Source organism: Cololabis saira, chromosome 1, assembly GCF_033807715.1.
Source record: "Cololabis saira isolate AMF1-May2022 chromosome 1, fColSai1.1, whole genome shotgun sequence".
Classification (NCBI taxonomy): domain Eukaryota; kingdom Metazoa; phylum Chordata; class Actinopteri; order Beloniformes; family Belonidae; genus Cololabis; species Cololabis saira.
This window is the reverse complement of record NC_084587.1, coordinates 10,124,985-10,142,823: the sequence shown is the minus strand read 5'-3', so window position 1 is coordinate 10,142,823 and position 17,839 is coordinate 10,124,985. Positions and strand designations below refer to the sequence as shown.

General features: G+C 38.6%; 2 protein-coding genes across 6 annotated transcripts in view; one reads left to right on the top strand and one right to left on the bottom strand.

Annotated features, from left to right (window-relative positions):
- Nucleotides 1-7,673, top strand: part of rbfox2 (RNA binding fox-1 homolog 2) — an 84,654-nt gene extending 76,981 nt beyond the window's left edge. For 4 of the 5 annotated variants that reach the window (XM_061737578.1, XM_061737488.1, XM_061737665.1 and 1 more), the window contains 2 exons: nt 1,563-1,635; nt 4,678-7,673. In XM_061737578.1, the coding sequence (XP_061593562.1) occupies nt 1,563-1,635; nt 4,678-4,722 (118 nt within the window). In that variant the 3' untranslated portion in view covers nt 4,723-7,673. Of the gene's footprint in view, nt 1-1,562; nt 1,636-4,677 lie in introns of those variants that run through there. The other variant, XR_009783923.1, reaches the window with a different exon arrangement.
- A 3,745-nt stretch (nt 7,674-11,418) lies between these two features.
- On the bottom strand, nt 11,419-15,291 carry LOC133457939 (retinal cone rhodopsin-sensitive cGMP 3',5'-cyclic phosphodiesterase subunit gamma-like). Its single transcript, XM_061737363.1, has 3 exons — nt 15,205-15,291; nt 13,530-13,646; nt 11,419-12,009 (listed from the first exon to the last, which is right to left on the bottom strand). The coding sequence occupies exons 2-3, from the start codon at nt 13,631-13,633 to the stop codon at nt 11,892-11,894; spliced, it is 222 nt and encodes a 73-aa protein (XP_061593347.1). The 5' UTR covers nt 13,634-13,646; nt 15,205-15,291; the 3' UTR covers nt 11,419-11,891.
- Between the last annotated feature and the right edge of the window lie 2,548 nt (nt 15,292-17,839).

The following is a 17,839-nucleotide window of genomic DNA, read 5'->3' as shown; positions in this document are numbered from 1 at the left end:
ATTTTCTCAAAAACCGGCAGTGCGCCTTATATATGATCATTACAGTCATTTCTGTTACTGTAGTCAGTAGGATTGTAGCTACTTTAGTTATTGTCGCCGAAGTAATGGCGTTAAAAACGTCAGGAATCGTCAGGATCAACGTTCAAGACAACAGCAGCGAGACGGAGCAAACCTGGTTTTTATTTTGTTAATAAAGTTTGACATACGGTACTTTTCTTCTTGTTTTTTTTTTTTGCATTTGCTGTAGGATTTTGTAGCATTTCCTGTAGCGCAGCTGCATCAGGTAGATACGTAACTCAACCCGAGCCACTATAGTACGGTATTTTACCAGATATTTAGTGCGCCTTATAATGCGGTGCGCCTTATATATGGAAAATGTTTTAAAATATGTCATTCATTGAAGGTGCGTCTTATAGTGCGGAAAATACTGTAATTTTCATTGAAAAACTCAAAAGATAGAACCTTGTTTCATGCCGTTTCAAATCTACCCTATGTAGCAATACCACGCCTGACCACATGGGGGCGTTTAGCTCTGCCATGTTGACAACTGGAGGTGCACTTTGTTGTCTTATGGGAGGAACTTTCCTGTGATGTTGCATCCAGGTGGTTAGAAGTGAAATTCCTACATAGAGTGTCTTTAATTAAAAAAGAAAGGACCTACCTCCGCTGTCAGGCCACACCCCCCAGTTTGAGAACGACCTTATTAGATAAAAAGTCTGCCTCAGTTCACATCACTGTTTTTTTTTCATTTACCTCGGAAATCGGAGCTCGGGATGATGTCATACCCAAGTCTACTGCTTTCCAGGTGCAAAGTTGAAAAAAGGACCTTTTAGACGTTTGGCTACACTGCCGGCACTCGCCATCGTTAACAATGTTGCGTCACAACGTAGCATGCATGCTACATGTACAGGACTGTCTCAGAAAAATTAGAATATTGTGATAAAGTTCTTTATTTTCTGTAATGCAAAAATGTCATACATTCTGGATTCATTACAAATCAACTGAAATATTGCAAGCCTTTTATTATTTTAATATCGCTGATCATCGCTTACAGTTTAAGAAAACTCAAATATCCTATCTCAAAAAATTTGAATATTCTGGGAATCTTAATCTTAAACTGTAAGCCATAATCAGCAATATTAAAATAATAAAAGGCTTGCAATATTTCAGTTGATTTGTAATGAATCCAGAATGTATGACATTTTTGTTTTTTTAATTGCACTACAGAAAATAAAGAACTTTATCACAATATTCTAATTTTCTGAGACAGTCCTGTATGTCTGATTGAAATGGAAGTGAGACGGACGTGTCGTAAACATTAAAATTAAGTGCTTGTTTACTTTGCAACGTGAGGAAGCAGCAAGAGTCGGACTTCCCGCTTCAGGGGGCGTTCCAGTTGAGGTTTTAACTCAAAGTCCTGCCGATCCCCTGAACAGCGCTGAACGTTGTTCAGGTGCAGACCTGAGTGCCGGGTCACAGTTTCTCTCAGACTTGAGTTTCTCTCAAGTCTGACTCCCATTTCATCCTCTGAAACATATTGAACTGTTGTTTTGTGTCGACAGCTACGGACGAGTTTACACGGCAGACCCCTACCACGCTGCTCTCGCCCCGGCGGCCTACGGCGTCGGAGCCATGGTGAGTTCAGTCAGCCTGCCCTCGTGTTGAGCCAACAGTTACGTTGGTAGTTGGTGCTTGTAGCACCCTATAATGTAATAACTTCCTGAAAATGTAATATCGCCTGAAAATGAAATAAAATTCGCACTTAAGTCAGTCTGAAAATGTAATAAAACCCATATAATGTAATAACTTCACCAATAATGTAATAAAATATCCTGACGGATATTGTAATAACATTTTTACCAATAATGTAATACCTTATTATGTTATTGGGAATTTATTACATGGTACTCAAAGTCTGCAATTTAACCCAATAGTCATTCTGGTGTTTCAAATTCAGCGTATATAACATTCTTAGATACTTAAAACACAAAATGTAGAACTCTGGACTGAAAATGAACATATATATTACATTATCAGTTTTGGAAGAAAAAAAAAAGACCCACCTGAAAATGTAATAAATGCCCAATAATGTAATAAGGTATTACATTATCGGTAAAAATGTTATTACAATATCAGTCAGGATATTTTATTACATTATTGGTGAAGTTATTACATTATTGGATTTTATTACATGTTCGATTGAGTTAAATGCAAATTTTATTACATTTTCAGGCGTTATTACATTTTCAGGAAATTATTACATTATAGGGTGCTACAGTGCTGCTGTGAAATGTTAGAGTAATTTATTCTCATCGACTTTGTTCTCGTAAACATGTTTCTTTTTTTTTTTATATATATATATATATTTTTATCCAGATTTTTTTTTTTTTTCCCATTTTTTGTTTTATTACCCAGTGTTCCTAGCTAAGTCAGTCCTGGGCATTGCTCCCTCTACCAACCCCAGGAGGCCCAACACTGAGCTCAAGTCTCCTCCTTAACTTGAGGAGTGAGCAAATTTAGTGAAAAATGACTTTTCAGCCCTTATTATCTGCGCTTTCTCCCCATATGTTCTTCTTTAATGAGCAACATGCAGCTACCGTAGCAACTGTCAGACACTCTACTGCCCCAGAGCCCCATGGGGGGCCTTATAGCTACATATTTACCCCCAGTCTGAGACTGTTATTTGTTTTATATAATGCCTGAAAGCTCAAATTCATAGCATTTTCATGGTAAATGATCAAAGATTGTTGCAGCCATGGTGTTTAGTTACCTTCAGATAAAGTCTTTACTCCCTGGGCAACAAACCAAGCAGGGGCGTCAATTGGGTATGAAGGTACGGCAGCCGCCACACCTCGGCTTCAAGGGAAAATGTAAATGTTTGTTTTTTAAATACATTTATGGAATTACTCTGTGTCTATTTGTATTGATTATTCTATTACTTAATACATATAGAATAACTACAAATGCAAATCAGAACAACATGATCGATTTCACTAGTTATTATACACTGCAAAAACTCAAGATCTTAAGAATATTTGTCTTATTTCTAGTTAAAATGTCTCATTTTTAGTCATAAAATCTCATTACACTTAAAACAAGAGTCATTACCAGAAAAATAACTTGTTATTTGACAATTTTCACCTGTTTCAAGTAAATTTTCACTTGAAATAAGTAGAAAAATCTGCCAGTGGGACAAGATTTATCTTCTCATTACAAGCAAAAAAAATCTTGTTCCACTGGCAGATTTTTCTACTTATTTCAAGTGAAAATCTACTTGAAACAGGTGAACATTGTTGTTTTTTCCAATGATGAGTCTTGTTTTAAGTGTAATGAGATTTTTTTGACTAATTTTTAGTAAAAAAAAATCTCATTACATTTAAGACAAGACTCAAAAACAACCATTTTTACCTGTTTCAAGTAGATTTTCACGTAAAATAAGTGGAAAAATCTGCCAGTGGAACAAGATGTTTTTGCTTGTAATGAGAAGATAAATCCAGATTTTTCTACTTATTTCAAGTGAAAATTTACTTGAAACAGGTGAAAATGGTCAAATAACAAGTTATTTTTCTGGTGATGACTCTTGTTTTAGGGTGTAATGAGATTTTTTGACTAAAAATGAGACATTTTAACTAGAAATAAGACAAATATTCCAGGTAAGATTTTGAGTTTTTGCAGTGAGCGAGACCGCAATTGAAAAAGTTCCAATATTCTTGACCACACAGATAAGCTACATAGCAGACTTCTGTGATGAGTATTTGCTGGACGTGTTGATTGATACTAGGAATGGGCGATATTTTACCGTTCACGATAAACCGTCAAAAAAATTCCCCACGGTAAGAATTTGTATCTTGTGGTAAAAACGATAAATTCCCGTTGATGACGTTTTTGTGTAAAACTGATTTATGGTTCTGCGTTAAATCCACGCGGAAGGAAGGAAGGAAGGAAGGAAGGAAGGAAGGAAGGAAGGAAGGAAGGAAGGAAGGAAGGAAGGAAGGAAGGAAGGAAGGAAGGAAGGAAGGAAGGAAGGAAGGAAGGAAGGAAGGAAGGAAGGAAGGAAGGAAGGAAGGAAGGAAGGAAGGAAGGAAGGAAGAAATGAGCCAGAAAGAAAGAAAGAAAGAAAGAAAGAAAGAAAGAAAGAAAGAAAGAAAGAAAGAAAGAAAGAAAGAAAGAAAGAAAGAAAGAAAGAAAGAAAGAAAGATATGAGCCTGAAAGAAAGAAAGAAAGATATGAGCCTGAAAGAAAGAAAAATTCCCATTGATGACGTTTAGTAGCATTTAGTATTATTTTAGAGCAGTGTTTTGGCTCCAAAGACTGAATGTGTTGATAGATTTATATTTAAAAAGGTCGAGTTGAATTGGTATTTTTTTTTTATCGTCATTTTTATCGTTTTCGGGATAAATGCCAGAAATTATTGTGATAATTTGTTTAGTCCATACCGCCTATCCCTAATTGATACTCTAGTTAAGTTCTGTGACTCGTAACCTTGCCATACCTTAGCTTCAACTGAATTGACGCCACTGAAACCGAGCCGAGGGAGAAGCAGCTCAAGTGTCATTTTCTTTTTACATTTGGTGTAAATGTCCCTCTAAAGCAGGTTCTGAAAACGTTAGCCATCATTTCTATGTTTAGTTTTGATAAGGATCCATGTTTCTGATTGTTTGTTTTGTTATTTTCCAGGCCACGCTGTACAGGGGAGGCTACAGTAGATTTGCCCCTTACTAAAGACACTACATTTCCCAGGAGCTCCTCTCTTCCATTAAATTACTTTGTAAGAGCTCCCCCTGTCGTCGTGGAGGTGGAACTGCGCCCCGTTTTAACGTGTGGAGTCGACCACAGCAAACATATTTCAGATCCCACCCCCCCAAAGCAGTCCCACATTTTCTTATATATGCTACTACAGAAATAGAGGAATGCTGTATTAAAGACTGAAGGATGGCCTTTACATGAGAAAAAAAAACAAAAAAGAAAAGAAAAAAAGATATTAAGACAGAAACTGGCCACCTTCACTGTTGCACGACTGTATTATAGTCTCCCCCTTCTTATTCCCTCGGCACTCAGCAGCACAAGATTTGAGGACGGAGCCCAGATGTTCTTCCAGAGGCTGAATGTGGATAAACTGACATTTCAACAGCTGTCACTCACGTACGACAGAGAGCTGAGAGCCGCGCGGCCCCGAGCGATCAGGGAGGTAGAGAGAAGTCAGGCGCTTCCACGGAGCACCTGAGAAACGGTTGTTTTTTTTTTTTTGCTTTTGTTTTTAATTATGAACCAGAAAGTTTCCAAGATATTAAGGCGTCCACTGGTGGATTTTGGTGTTCCTCCTTTAGCGCGGGGTTGGGTCGGGGGGAGACGAGCTTCTCTCCCGCGGCGAGACGAGGGGTTTATTAGAGCTGTTCCTTACCTCAAGTTTTCTTAGTATGTGGAAATGGTAAACCTTTAACTTTAAAATTCTTATGATATGCAACAAAATTAGTTTAGAGAGAAAAAAATTACCAAAATTATTATTATTATTATTATTGCTGTTGTAATTATTCTCATAATTATGAAACCATTCTTTTTGTTTGACTCGGCTGCACCGAAGGTTCGACGGTTGAACCTCAGGGGGTTAAAAACCATCAGATTAAGCATCTATATATAACAAATACTCCACCTCTCCGTGATGTAACGCAGCCGCGTCGTACGTGTCCCAGGACTTCACTACACCCAACACTACAGAACGTGCAACACTACACTTTGAAACTACTTTTTTTTTCGTTTAGTTTACGTCCAGACAAAGATCCTCTACCTGCAGACCTGCAGAGCCGGGGGTTCAGGTGTTTTTCTGATCCTTTCATGTAGAGATCTGTTCTTTGCATCTTTGCATCCCCCCCACCCCTCTTCCCTCCTCCTTGTGCTCCATCTTTTATAGAGTCCAGCATCGATTGAGTCTTCCTGAAACACACTTTTAGTCGGTAATTGCGGTTAAGGTGCCGCCCGCGGGCAACTACCGAACGAGAAAGAGATTCAGTCAGTAAGTAAATAGCAAATATTTAAAATGCAAAACACATAACTATTGTGCATATTTCTATACTATTGTACCCTATATTTCCAAAACGTGGCTTTTTTGGCTTTTTTGTTTTTGTTCCAAAGATTTGTAGAAAGCACATTTTTCTGCAGTTTGTATAAATATAATACCTGTGTTATTGTCATTACTCCTTATAAGTGTCTTTATTTACTTCAACCAAACATTCGTCCTCGGAGTTGGGGCTGATTTTTTATTTTTTTTTTTAATTTTGCCAGCATGACTTTTGATGATTATGATATTCAAAAAATGGCTGGATGGATTTTTATTTCTTTATTTTTTTTGTGTGTGTCAAAAATTTTGCTGACAAGAAATTTGAAATGAATGAGCGTAGGTGTGTGGCACTTTGGTTCAAATCATACGAATATAGCTTATTGTTTTTGTCTTTTCTTTGATAATATGAGAAAAATGTTATTTTGTGTTTGTTCATGCCAATATAGCTTATTGTTTTTGTCTTTTCTTTGATAATGTGAGAAAAATCCTACTTTGTGTTTGTTCAGACTTATATAGCTTATTTTTTTTTGTCTTTTCTTTGATAATATGAGAAAAATCCTATTTTGTGTTTGTTCATACAAATATAGCTTATTTTTTTTGGTCTTTTCTTTGATAATATGAGAAAAATCCTAATTTGTGTTTGTTCTTGAAGCAAATTCCTTACATTTCAGTGGTGAAATCTGTCGGCTTGACCCGTGTGGTAGCTCCAGGTCGCTCCAGATACCCAGTAAAAGTGTTATTATACTCGTACGTGCGCAGGTTGATTTTAAGCTCGGCTGAAAAACTAAACATCGGTGCGGGATGTGATCTGCACCGTGTAAATGGATTTGTTTGAAGATTATTTCAATGCTACCTTTTTTTGTTTTCCACTACTCATGACATGTGACTTTTTGTTGTTTTTTTCTTTTAATATCATGTCCATATTAATATAGAATGTGTTTTGGACAAATTTAAAGAAAAAAAAAAAGCAAAATAAGAGGGCACCAGCCAAAGATGCTACCAGTCCCCAGCATGTTCTGGTTCCTGACTTGAAAAGAGCTGCAAAAATACATATAAAGATGGACTTTTTGGAGCCACTGATGGCATGGACAAACCAGCATGAGCGATACTCGTCAAGTTTAAAAAAGAGATACAACAAACAAAAAAAAATTATAAAAAAAAGAAAAAGGAAAAAAAAAATTGCATGAATCTCGTGTCTTTTCATATTTGGCTCGTGAGCAGCAGAGTCCAGCTCTCCTTTACTAGTGAAAGTCTCAACGGGCAGCTGGTGGTTCGACGCTATAGCTGATACAACAAAGAGCACAGTGATGTTTGGCAACAAAAACCCTGCTGACATAAAAAAAAAAAAGAGAAAAAAACAAGGCTACTGCAAAAACAACATGTAGCACCGTCATTTTCCTGTCATGGTTTTCTTGCCACTGTATTATAAAGAAAAACCACGTGGTCAGTCTTCATAGTTGCAGCGGTTTCTCAATGAAAATCCTCTCCTGCCCTGTCTTTTGACTGCCATTATGTTGTCTTTCCTTTTTTTTTTTCTTTTTTTTTTTGGTCTTTTTTTGTTCTTTTTTGTTATTGAATGTCCATATAAAATGTTTTATATAAAAATGTTTTGTTGTGATCGAGGTTCCTGGTTGTTTTCTTTTTAATTCACAAAAGGGATGTGTTGTATCTGCTGCCAAAAAACGGCTATCCTATGATTTAAAGTTAGCTTTGAAGAAGAAGGAGGCTCCCAAATGCAAGTCCTCCTATAACAATCACATTTATTTTCTTTAAGTGCTACAACACGTAAATAAGCAAAACAAAAATGGATGCTGTGGATTTCTGCTTGGACTCTGAGGAGCACAGGCCCACGTGTCAGAGGAGCGATGTCGAGTTTGATTCATGAAGAATATTATCAAAGCAAACTTTATTTATAAAGCACTTTCCATACAATAGTAACGCAAAGTGCTTTATATAATAAAATCTACTTTGAACATAGACACACACATTCATGGTTAAAACACACAGGTCATTTTCTCAAACATCCTCACTTTAATACCCACACAGCACACATATACCCCCCCACACACACACAGACATAAAAAACTTATCACGAACATCATAAATAAATAAATACCTGGCTTGACGCTGAGGGGGGGAACGATATCTTGGGGATCTCTCCACACCAGGAGCCCCCCCACCTCTAACCAATGAGGGCATCACCACGGTAACCGCCCAGATCAGGGCCGGCCGATGCCACAGCCAAGGCTGCAGTGCAGGACAGAGACATATATACGTATACAGGTCTCAGAAAATTAGAATATTGTGATTTTCTGTAATGCAATTACAAAAACAAAAATGTCATACATTCTGGATTCATTACAAATCAACTGAAATATTGCAAGCCTTTTATTATTTTAATATTGCTGATCATGGCTTACAGCTTAAGAAAACTCAAATATCCTGTCTCAAAAAATTAGAATGTTCTGGGAATCTTAATCTTAAACTGTAAGCCATAATCAGTAATATTAAAATAATAAAAGGCTTGCAATATTTCAGTTGATTTGTAATGAATCCAGAATGTATGACTTTTTTTTTTTTTTTTTTAATTGCATTACAGAAACTAAAGAACTTTATCACAATATTCTAATTTTCTGAGACAGTCCTGTATGTCTATGGTGCAGGACTCCCCATCGACTCCGAACAGGGCGATCGCCACGGCAACGACCCCACAGGCCGAGCAGGCCTAGTCCCCGGTGTGGAAGATCCCCAGGAAGAGCACTGGGGTTAACATATTACTGTAAACAGTAAAAACAACGTTAAAATAAACGTAAAAAGTAAATATAAAAGAATAAGTATATAATAAAATAATTGAAAAAAAGTATTTAAAATAATAAGAAATAACTAGATAATATCAAAGGAACCATCCTGACACCTTCATGAATGATGGGACTTTAGGAGGAGGTGAAGAAAAGAGAGGCCAGGCACGAGGTGCAGAAAAAAATAAGACTTTCTGTCTCCTTGGATGTTAAACTGCAACAGAAGTGCATTCAGATTATTTGTGGGCACCAGTCTGCCATTAAAATACTGAGGGGGAAGTAGATCCGCAGTCTTCCAGTTTTTATTTATTCATTTTCCTGATGGTTTTTTTTTTGTCTCCATCAGTCTTGTTAGCCGTTATTTCGGCCTACACGAATCGTGACCATCGACTATTGGTGCTTGACGGTGATTTACTGATTTAGAAAAGCTACCAAACCTCCAAAAACCTGAGCATAAACCCACAAATCTTGCACTTTATTATCAGCAAAATAAAGTTCTCATTTTTATGTTTCTGTGACCTACTAAACATTATGAGGTTTATGTACAAGAAACTCATTAAAAGTGATACCGTTAAGCCAAAGGCATAAGTAGCCTATTTATCTATGAAACCATTGATTTTAAATTTGTGAAAATTCTGATACAATAATAACTTGTGTAACTTTAGGCAGCACCGGCGCCCCCTCCTGGTCGGCGAGGAAACGTGTCAGGAGCAAATGAATGTGCGGGGAAAAGTGTGTAGAAATAAACCAAAACTCTTATGAAGCTTTCAGTAACGTCGAAAAAACACGAGTAGGTCTTTATGGTACCAATATGTTTGCACAGTAGCTATAATGGCAACATAAGATCATAAAACTGCTTTTTTTTCTCTTTAATACGGTTATCAGATCATTACAAAATTAAGCAAAATGAGATCTTTTAACCATGTTAGAATGTGCAGATCTGTTGAGATGAATCAGATCATGATACAAGGCGGAAAATGAAGCTGGTTAAACTAAGATCAAACCAGCTATTATGTAAATGGATTTTTTTCACACAACCAGACACATGGATTATCATTAGATTTACTAGAGAAGCACCAGCATCTTTGACTATTTGAACATGGAACTGGTGGCCCCGTGCCCTCTGCAGGAAAATACTGCAGTAAAGGTTCATAAAAAACAAGTTAATCAGATTAATTTTGCTGTAAATGTAGAAACTTGCACCATATATTGGTGATGTAGTTAAATATAGAAAAGAAAAAGGCCAAACCATGCAATGTTTACAATGAGTCACATAACTACCCCTCAATTCACTAACAGGGATAATTTTAATGAGGCATATTTATGTATTTACATCTCAATTTGCTTTACATAAAATGTTATTTAAGCTTTTTCTCATAACAAAAGTACAACGGACAAGACAATAGCCAATGGGTGGATGTTTATCTTCTGGTCCAGGTTCAGTTTGCAGTTCAGCTTTACTGTAAACTCTCCTCTAATGAAATCCTAAAGGCTTTTCATGGTGGGCTTGTGTGACACGCTGCTGTTCCTTAGAGGTGGAAATCAATTCATTAAAGAAAAAAGTGACTTCCACTTTAATAATATCAGTTTCTGAGCTGCAAGCATGCAGGAACCTGCTGCTGATGAAGGGGAAGGTTCCTGTCCTGTTAGAGGAGCCAGACGTGGCTGAGCTGCAAACAGGTTGTATATTTAATGCGTATAGAGAGGAAAACCCGTTTAATTTATCACGCCAGAAACTCATCACAGGTTTATAACTTTAAATTAAATTAACTTACCGTATTTTCTGGACTATAAGCCGCTACTTTTTTCATAGGTTTTGAACCATGCGGCTTATACAAAAGTGCAGCTATTCTGTGGATTTTTCTTCCACTGCTCGGGGCGCTCTAACCGGAATTAGAATCAAAACTAAGACAAAATAAATGCAAAGAAGAATACGCTACTTCTTCTTTAGCAGATAGAAGTAGAAGCAGATTTCAAACAGATAAATAGATAAATAAATACCGGTTATTTTCTCTTGGTTCTGTCCCGTTTTAATCAGCAAAGTTGCTGCCGTGTTAAAAGACACTGTTAGGAAAGGATCTATTTAGGTACAAACATGTACATCATTTACAGTTCAAAATCCTTCTGTACATGTAGTAAATATCTAATCTAACAACATAAATATCTGCAGCTTGCATATCTTTTTTTTTTTTAAATAGAGCGGGTGCGGCTTGTATGCAGGTGCAGCTTATAGTCCAGAAAATACGGTATATCTTTCATGGAGAGAGGAAGTGTGAATATTTGACAGACTCTCCCCCCCAAAACTCATCTGACAACCTTTTGCATCTGGTCCCTAAAAAGTGCATCATAGCACACATGTAAATAATCAAAAAAAGTCTGATTAGGTTTGATGATATTTTAAAATGGCCATATTTATTATCTTTATCTGTGAAGTTATCTCCTTCTCTAGGCCATAAACGTCCATCCTTCACAAGAACAAAATTATGGCCAAAAGGATTACATGGGAGCTTAAAATGTACTTTTCTTTAACACGGCCCTTGTGCTCAAACAGACAAAATGACACTATTCAGTGTTTTTTCGGTGGTTTTTATTCCTATATTGACATTAACATTCATAATTCATAAAAATACAAATATACATCTGTCATGAATGGCTGTCCATAGCTCCAAGGAGGGGGTGGGGGGTTGTGGTAAAGATGGAAAGGCAAGAGAGAGGAGTGAAAGGTTTGGGGTGTCCCGACACTAATCTGTCTCGATTAGTTTGACAACAGTCTCTGGAGGATGCGGAGTGCGCGCTCGCGAGGCGCGCACTCGCGGGGACGAGGTCGGAGCCCGGGGCGGGGGTCACCTCAGTGAAGCGTATGAATAAATACAATATATACGTTTCCTTTCACGAATGATGTTCCTACTTTGACACATAGGGACGGGTGTTCGTGCATGGCGGCGGCGAACACGAGGTCAGGTAGGTTGGCAAAGGACGACGGGGCGTGGACGCTGATTGGCTGCAGGTGCGTCGGGTGGAGACGCGGGGGCGGGGCTCTAGACGATGCCGTACTTGGCCAGGTCGCTGAGCTCCATGTCGCCGAAGGCCTCCCACGGGCAGACCACGGTGATGTCTGTGCCCAGGCCCTCCATGCCGGGGATGTCGTCCCCAAACCTGCAACCACACGCGTGTTTTAACTTCACAGTTTCACATTAGAAATCAGGAGTGCTTTGGTTTCACTGGTACTTTTATGTTGTAACTCGTTGATTTAACCGTAAGACTGGGTTTTATGATTAATTCCACAACAGCGGTGGCAGGAGGTGACCCCCTGATTTCTGTTCATAGTTCATGTAAACACTTAACCCTTGTGCTGTCTTTGGGTCAAAATGACCCAATTCTTCTCTCCTTCTTTCCGCCTGCTCTCTCCTTCCTTCTTCCCTTCCTTCCTTCCTCCCTTCCTTCCTTCCTTCCTTCCTTCCTTCCTTCCTTCCTTCCTTCCTTCCTTCCTTCCTTCCTTCCTTCCTTCCTTCCTTCTTTTTTCCCTTCCTTCCTTCTTTCCTCCTGTTCTCTCCTTCCTTCTTCCCTTCCTCTTTTCTCCCTTCCTCCTTTCTTCCTTCCTTCCTTCCTTCCTTCCTTCCTTCCTTTCTTCCTTCTTTTTTCCCTTCCTTCCTTCTTTCCACCTGCTCTCTCCTTCCTTCTTCCCATCCTCCTTCCTTCCTTCCGTCCTTCCTTCCTTCCTTCCTTCCTTCCTTCCTTCCTTCCTTCCTCCCTTCCTTCCTTCCTTCCTTCCTTCCTTCCTTCTTTTTTCCCTTCCTTCCTTCTTTCCTCCTGTTCTCTCCTTCCTTCTTCCCTTCCTCTTTTCTCCCTTCCTCCTTTCTTCCTTCCTTCCTTCCGTCCTTCCTTCCTTCCTTCCTTCCTTCCTTCCGTCCGTCCTTCCTTCCTTCCTTCCTTCCTTCCTTCCTTCCTTCCTTCCTTCCTTCCTTCCTTCCGTCCGTCCGTCCTTCCTTCCTTCCTTCCTTCCTTCCTTCCTTCCTTCCTTCCTTCCTTCCTTCCTTCCTTCCTTCCTTCCTTCCTTCCTTCCTTCTTCCCATCCTCCTTCCTTCCTTCCTTCCTTCCTTCCTTCCTTCCTTCCTTCCTTCCTTCCTCCCTTCCTTTTCTCCCTTCCTTCCTTCCTTCCTTCCTTCCTTCCTTCCTTCCTTCCTCCCTTCCTTTTCTCCCTTCCTTCCTTCCTTCCTTCCTTCCTTCCTTCCTTCCTTCCTTCCTTCCTTCCTTCCTTCCTTCCTTCCTTCCTTCCTTCCTTCCTTCCTTCCTTTTCTCCCTTCCTTCCTTGACCCAAACACAGCACCAGGGTTAAACTAAGTTGTATCAGAGTCCTAGCCGGTTCTGCTTATTCAACACGTCTTTCTGATTCAGGCCTAAGGAGGAGCATGTGGAATCATTGTGGTTTTCCCTCCACACGTGCTGTGAAACTTTAGTTATCCTTGAAACTGGGCTCTATAAATCTCAAAGGAGGACAAACCCGCGATCTATGACTACACTATTCTTGCACCAGTACACCTTGATGTCTAATGTACATTTTCAGGACTTAAACAAACAAAACTGGAAGGACATTCATTTTCATTAACTTGAATATCGCTGTACAGTTTTATCTACTTGTCCTTTCCAAGTAAAGAAAAATCAGGAGTGCGTCTCACCCCTTCTGGCCTGGTTTGGGGGCTTTGCTCTTGAAGGTGCGAGTCGTCCTCTGCTTGAACTTGGGAGGGGCCTTCTTGTCAGCGGGAGTTGCGACGTCTGCCATTTTTGTTTAGTTACTGAAGAAGAAGAAAGAGGAAGAGCAAATCAAATGAGTTTCTGCCATGTTTTCTGAGGTCTGTGGGAGGATTATCAGGGTTAGTTAATCTGGATGTCTAACACCCTCCTCCTTTAAGCCCCACCACCCTGCACTTTGATGATATAACTCCCCCAGGTAAGTCCAGGTTACATACCAAGACTCTCATAACAACTTAAGACCCTGTTATGCAAAGAGTTTGGTTTTTTTTTACCACTTGCAGCTTTTAAGTTGATCCTGGGCATCGATCCAGACCGTGATGTAACCCTTCTGACAGCTTGACAGTTAATGCACTTAACTGGGCGTCAATAAACCCAGAGTTTAAGGAGATTTTGCTCTTAACAACTAATTTTCAATCTGCTTAAATCTGGAGGGAAAGTGGAGCGGTGTCCGACATTTGACCCGAAATGTGTTTACGCTCGACTGAACATGAAATAATGAGTCCCTGCTTTTGATCAGGCACCAGCGATGACGTCACAACTCCCCGCACGCTGCCATCAAGCCACTTCTGTTTGTTTTTATAGCCGATAAGAATCAACCCCAGAGAGTTAATCCTCTTAACTCAAAGAGAGCCGTAAAAAGTGGTGCTGCAATTCTTTTACAATCATTTTACACTTTTGTGCCTTTGTATTTAAGCACTTTATTATCGGTTTTATCTGTTTTAATTAGCTTTTTTTTTTGGGTGCAATCTCAAACTCTATTACAGCCACTTTGTGTTTTTGCTTCCAGAAAACATTTAAAAACTATCTACTAAAATGATGAACACAGAACTAAAAACCTCAAGGAATAAAAACATGTTATTGGCCTAATCTTTTAATAGATCTCAAACAGAATAGATACATATTTGTAAAAACATAATCAAATGGGTAAAAAAAAAGACTTTTTTTTTTTTTTTTTCTCTTTCCCTTGTCTGCACACATATTAATGATTGATACCATGACGGTAGAAACCAAAAGTATATATATATATGTGCATTATTACTATATTTAATATATATACATATATATACGCATACATATGCGTACAAAAAGACTATTTCTTAATTGACAACATTTTTCCTTAAAGCCACTCTATGTAGTAATGCCGCTTCTGGCCACATGGGGGCAGCATATCTCCAGAAAGTTCATGTTGTCAGCCACTTGAATGTACATTAAAGTGCTCGTCTTTGGAGACTAAGTGGTATAATGAGACGTGCCGGACCGTCCTCATTGGACTATGCAACTATCTCTATGCAACTATGCAAAAATCTATGCAAAACTATGCAAAAATCGCTTTACCATTGGGCTAAATCAAATTGAGCGAAGTTTTTTTGATCGTGTTTGCGTAAGTTTCATTAAAATACATCAAAATGAAGAAGATATGATTTGAATAAAACGTGGTACACTAGCAATTCCCAGCCTCCACTCGGCAGATAGTAAAAGTCTGATCACTTTTCCCTCCAAAACAGCTCACCTCTCATCTATATTGGAGAAAAGCTGCAACATGTCAAAGTTAAAGTTCGTCTAAAGTTCCTCAAGCAGGTGTCGGAGAGAAGTTCTTACCTGTTTCTGGAGGAGATCAGGGGATTTCTTGCAGATGGTCAGCTTCAAGCGTTCTGCTCTGTGGCTCCTCGTCCTCTTTTATACTCTCCAAAGCGGCCACCCCCTCCTCTAATCCCCCCCCCCTTAATGCTTAATGCGCTCTGCCATGTGAAGGCGCTGGCCATCTTGCATAATGAAGCGTTGCGGTGAAAAAATAAACCACGCTGCCTAATTGGCTCTGACTCCGAATGTAAGAATAGACGTCTCTCTGAGGGGCCAACACTTGTTCTCAAAACAAAAGCTGCTGTTTTCTTCCTCAGTGCTGCAGTTACTTTCATGTAGTTGGTCTCCAGGTGATAAAAGGAGGAGTGTTCCAGGTCCTTCTTGATGGAAACACCGGCAGATATCAGACTTTAAGGCAAATTAAGAATCTGATGGAATTAAAAAGCGTCAAATATCAATGCAAATATATAGATCTGGCTATATTGGCAGCCAGGAAATGTATAACCTTAAATTGGAAAGAATCTAAACCCCCAGTATTAGTCCACTGGTGGAATGAACTCTCAAGCTCCTTACACTTGATGATATTTACTACAAGAGTAAAGGCAGAATCAGACTTTTAAAAAATATGGCAATCTCATACAGAATTTGATTTTAAGAATTTCGTAGGTCAATTTAAGGCATAGTGACAATGATAAGACCTGAGTGCAATGGTTTGTGTTGTTTTGTTGTCTTGTCTGTTTGTTTTGTTAGGTTTTTGGTTTTGTTTTCGTTGTGTTTTGAGGGTATATGTTTGGATATTATTTTGGTTCTTTAACGGACCAGCCCCAACTTAGGATAAGAAAATAATGACATTAAGTGTTTCCTATTTTTTTTTTTTTTGATAAGGAATATTATTTAACTATTTAATTATTATTTCAGAGTCATTGATATGACAGATATGGTAGTACTATCTGGTATTTTCAATTAGTGCAATGAGTAGAATTTTGTGTTAGTATATCTGGCATTATTATCACTATGAAATATGTTTTGGTGTGTATGGACTTTGACTGACTTAATTTTTTATTTTTTTGGAAGTTGAGTTGTGGGAGTTTGGTGTTCTTTTTTTTATATTTATTTTTTTATTGTGGCCACAAAAATTCCAACAATATTCTTACATCATCATTTTTCTCTTTTTTTCCCCCCTCCTAACATAGGTTGTACATTTTCAATACAACAAAACAAAATGGATAAGAAAACAAAAAAGAAAAAGAGGAAAAGAAAAAGTTATGGCCATAGATTTATATTATCATAACAAGAACCAATCGAACATGGGGGGTCTCCACACATCACATTTCTCAAAAGTAAAATAAAATGTACAAAATTATTCAGTAACACAATGATAAGGTTAATCAGCAAAAATCTGATCTTATATGTTTGACATAACCAGTCCATTTAGACCACATCTTGTAAAAATTCTCAGTTTGTATTTTGAGAAAGAAGGACAATTTTTCCATGGCATATATATCTCGAGACACATCTAACCATTCTTCTATTGTAGGTGGATCTGGTTTTAGCCACCTTGGGAGTTTTGTGTTCTATGTATATAAGTTATACCCCTCTTTTTTGTGGTTGAAAATATAAAAATACAATAAAAAAAAAACAAAACAAAACGTGAAGATCTGGGAGAAACTGCTGGATCATCAATGTTTTAACATTTTCTGACACATTAGCGACGGATAATCTCAGGTGCCATGTTCGGTCTCTGACATGAGGGGACAGATTAAGAGCTGAATGTTTTAAGTATGCTTTATCTGCCTGTATGTGACTGATCCCTTGAAAAGACTCCAAGCACCTTTGCTCTTATGTCACATGGCCCAAATACTCTCACGGAGGTAATGTCAGGACTCTTGTTTGTTTACAAATAAGGTGAAATTTAGACGGTATCATGCCACTTCTGCTGACTGGACAAACTCGCGCTCATCTCCCGCTGCGGTCAGTCCCGCACAATTTCACCTCCGGATTATTTTATCCTTTACAATTGATTCGTTTTGAGACTTAAGATCATGATCCAGACTATAATTAAGCTTTTGAGAGCAACATGATGCATCAGATGAATTGTCATCGAGCTCAAAAACTATTTAGAGTTGAATTAAAAACTCTAAGGTATGAGTGAAGCGTCTTAAAATCATAACACTTCCACCCCCGTGCTTCACATTTGACATGATGTCTGTTGTCAAAAGACGTCTCTGATGATCAGCATCAAACGTGCTGACTCTTATCTTTTCCTGGTTTGGTTCTCTTTCCCAAGTCAGTTCATTATTCTGCTCTAAAACCTCCAATAAATAATGGAGGCAGCGACAGAGACAGTGACGGCAGGAGATAAAGACCTGGGGCTCTGTGGTCTCATAAGGGATTTCTTGCCAGGTTAGACGCACTGTGTGACATATTGCAGAGTAATTTCTGGAAGATGGATTACAGTTCCCGTCGTGTTGCTGTGCGTCACAGGTCAGGGCTTACTCAGCGAGGATGAAGAAGCAGGTGATCTAGAAGTTTCACTTTAGCTCGACTCAGAACGCAGATCAAGTGACAGCCAGCGACCAAAAACGTGAATGACGGAAGCGTTTCAAGAGGGGATGTAGCACAGAAGGGCAGAACATTTCAGACTTTGTCCAAT

Excerpts from the sequence above, each read along its gene's own strand:
- LOC133457939 (XM_061737363.1), bottom strand. The coding sequence starts at position 13,633 with ATGGCAGACGTCGCAACTCCCGCTGACAAGAAGGCCCCTCCCAAGTTC. Across the intron at positions 12,010-13,529 it reads CCCAAACCAGGCCAGAAGGG|GTTTGGGGACGACATCCCCG; the intron begins GTGAGACGCACT and ends GTGTGGTTGCAG.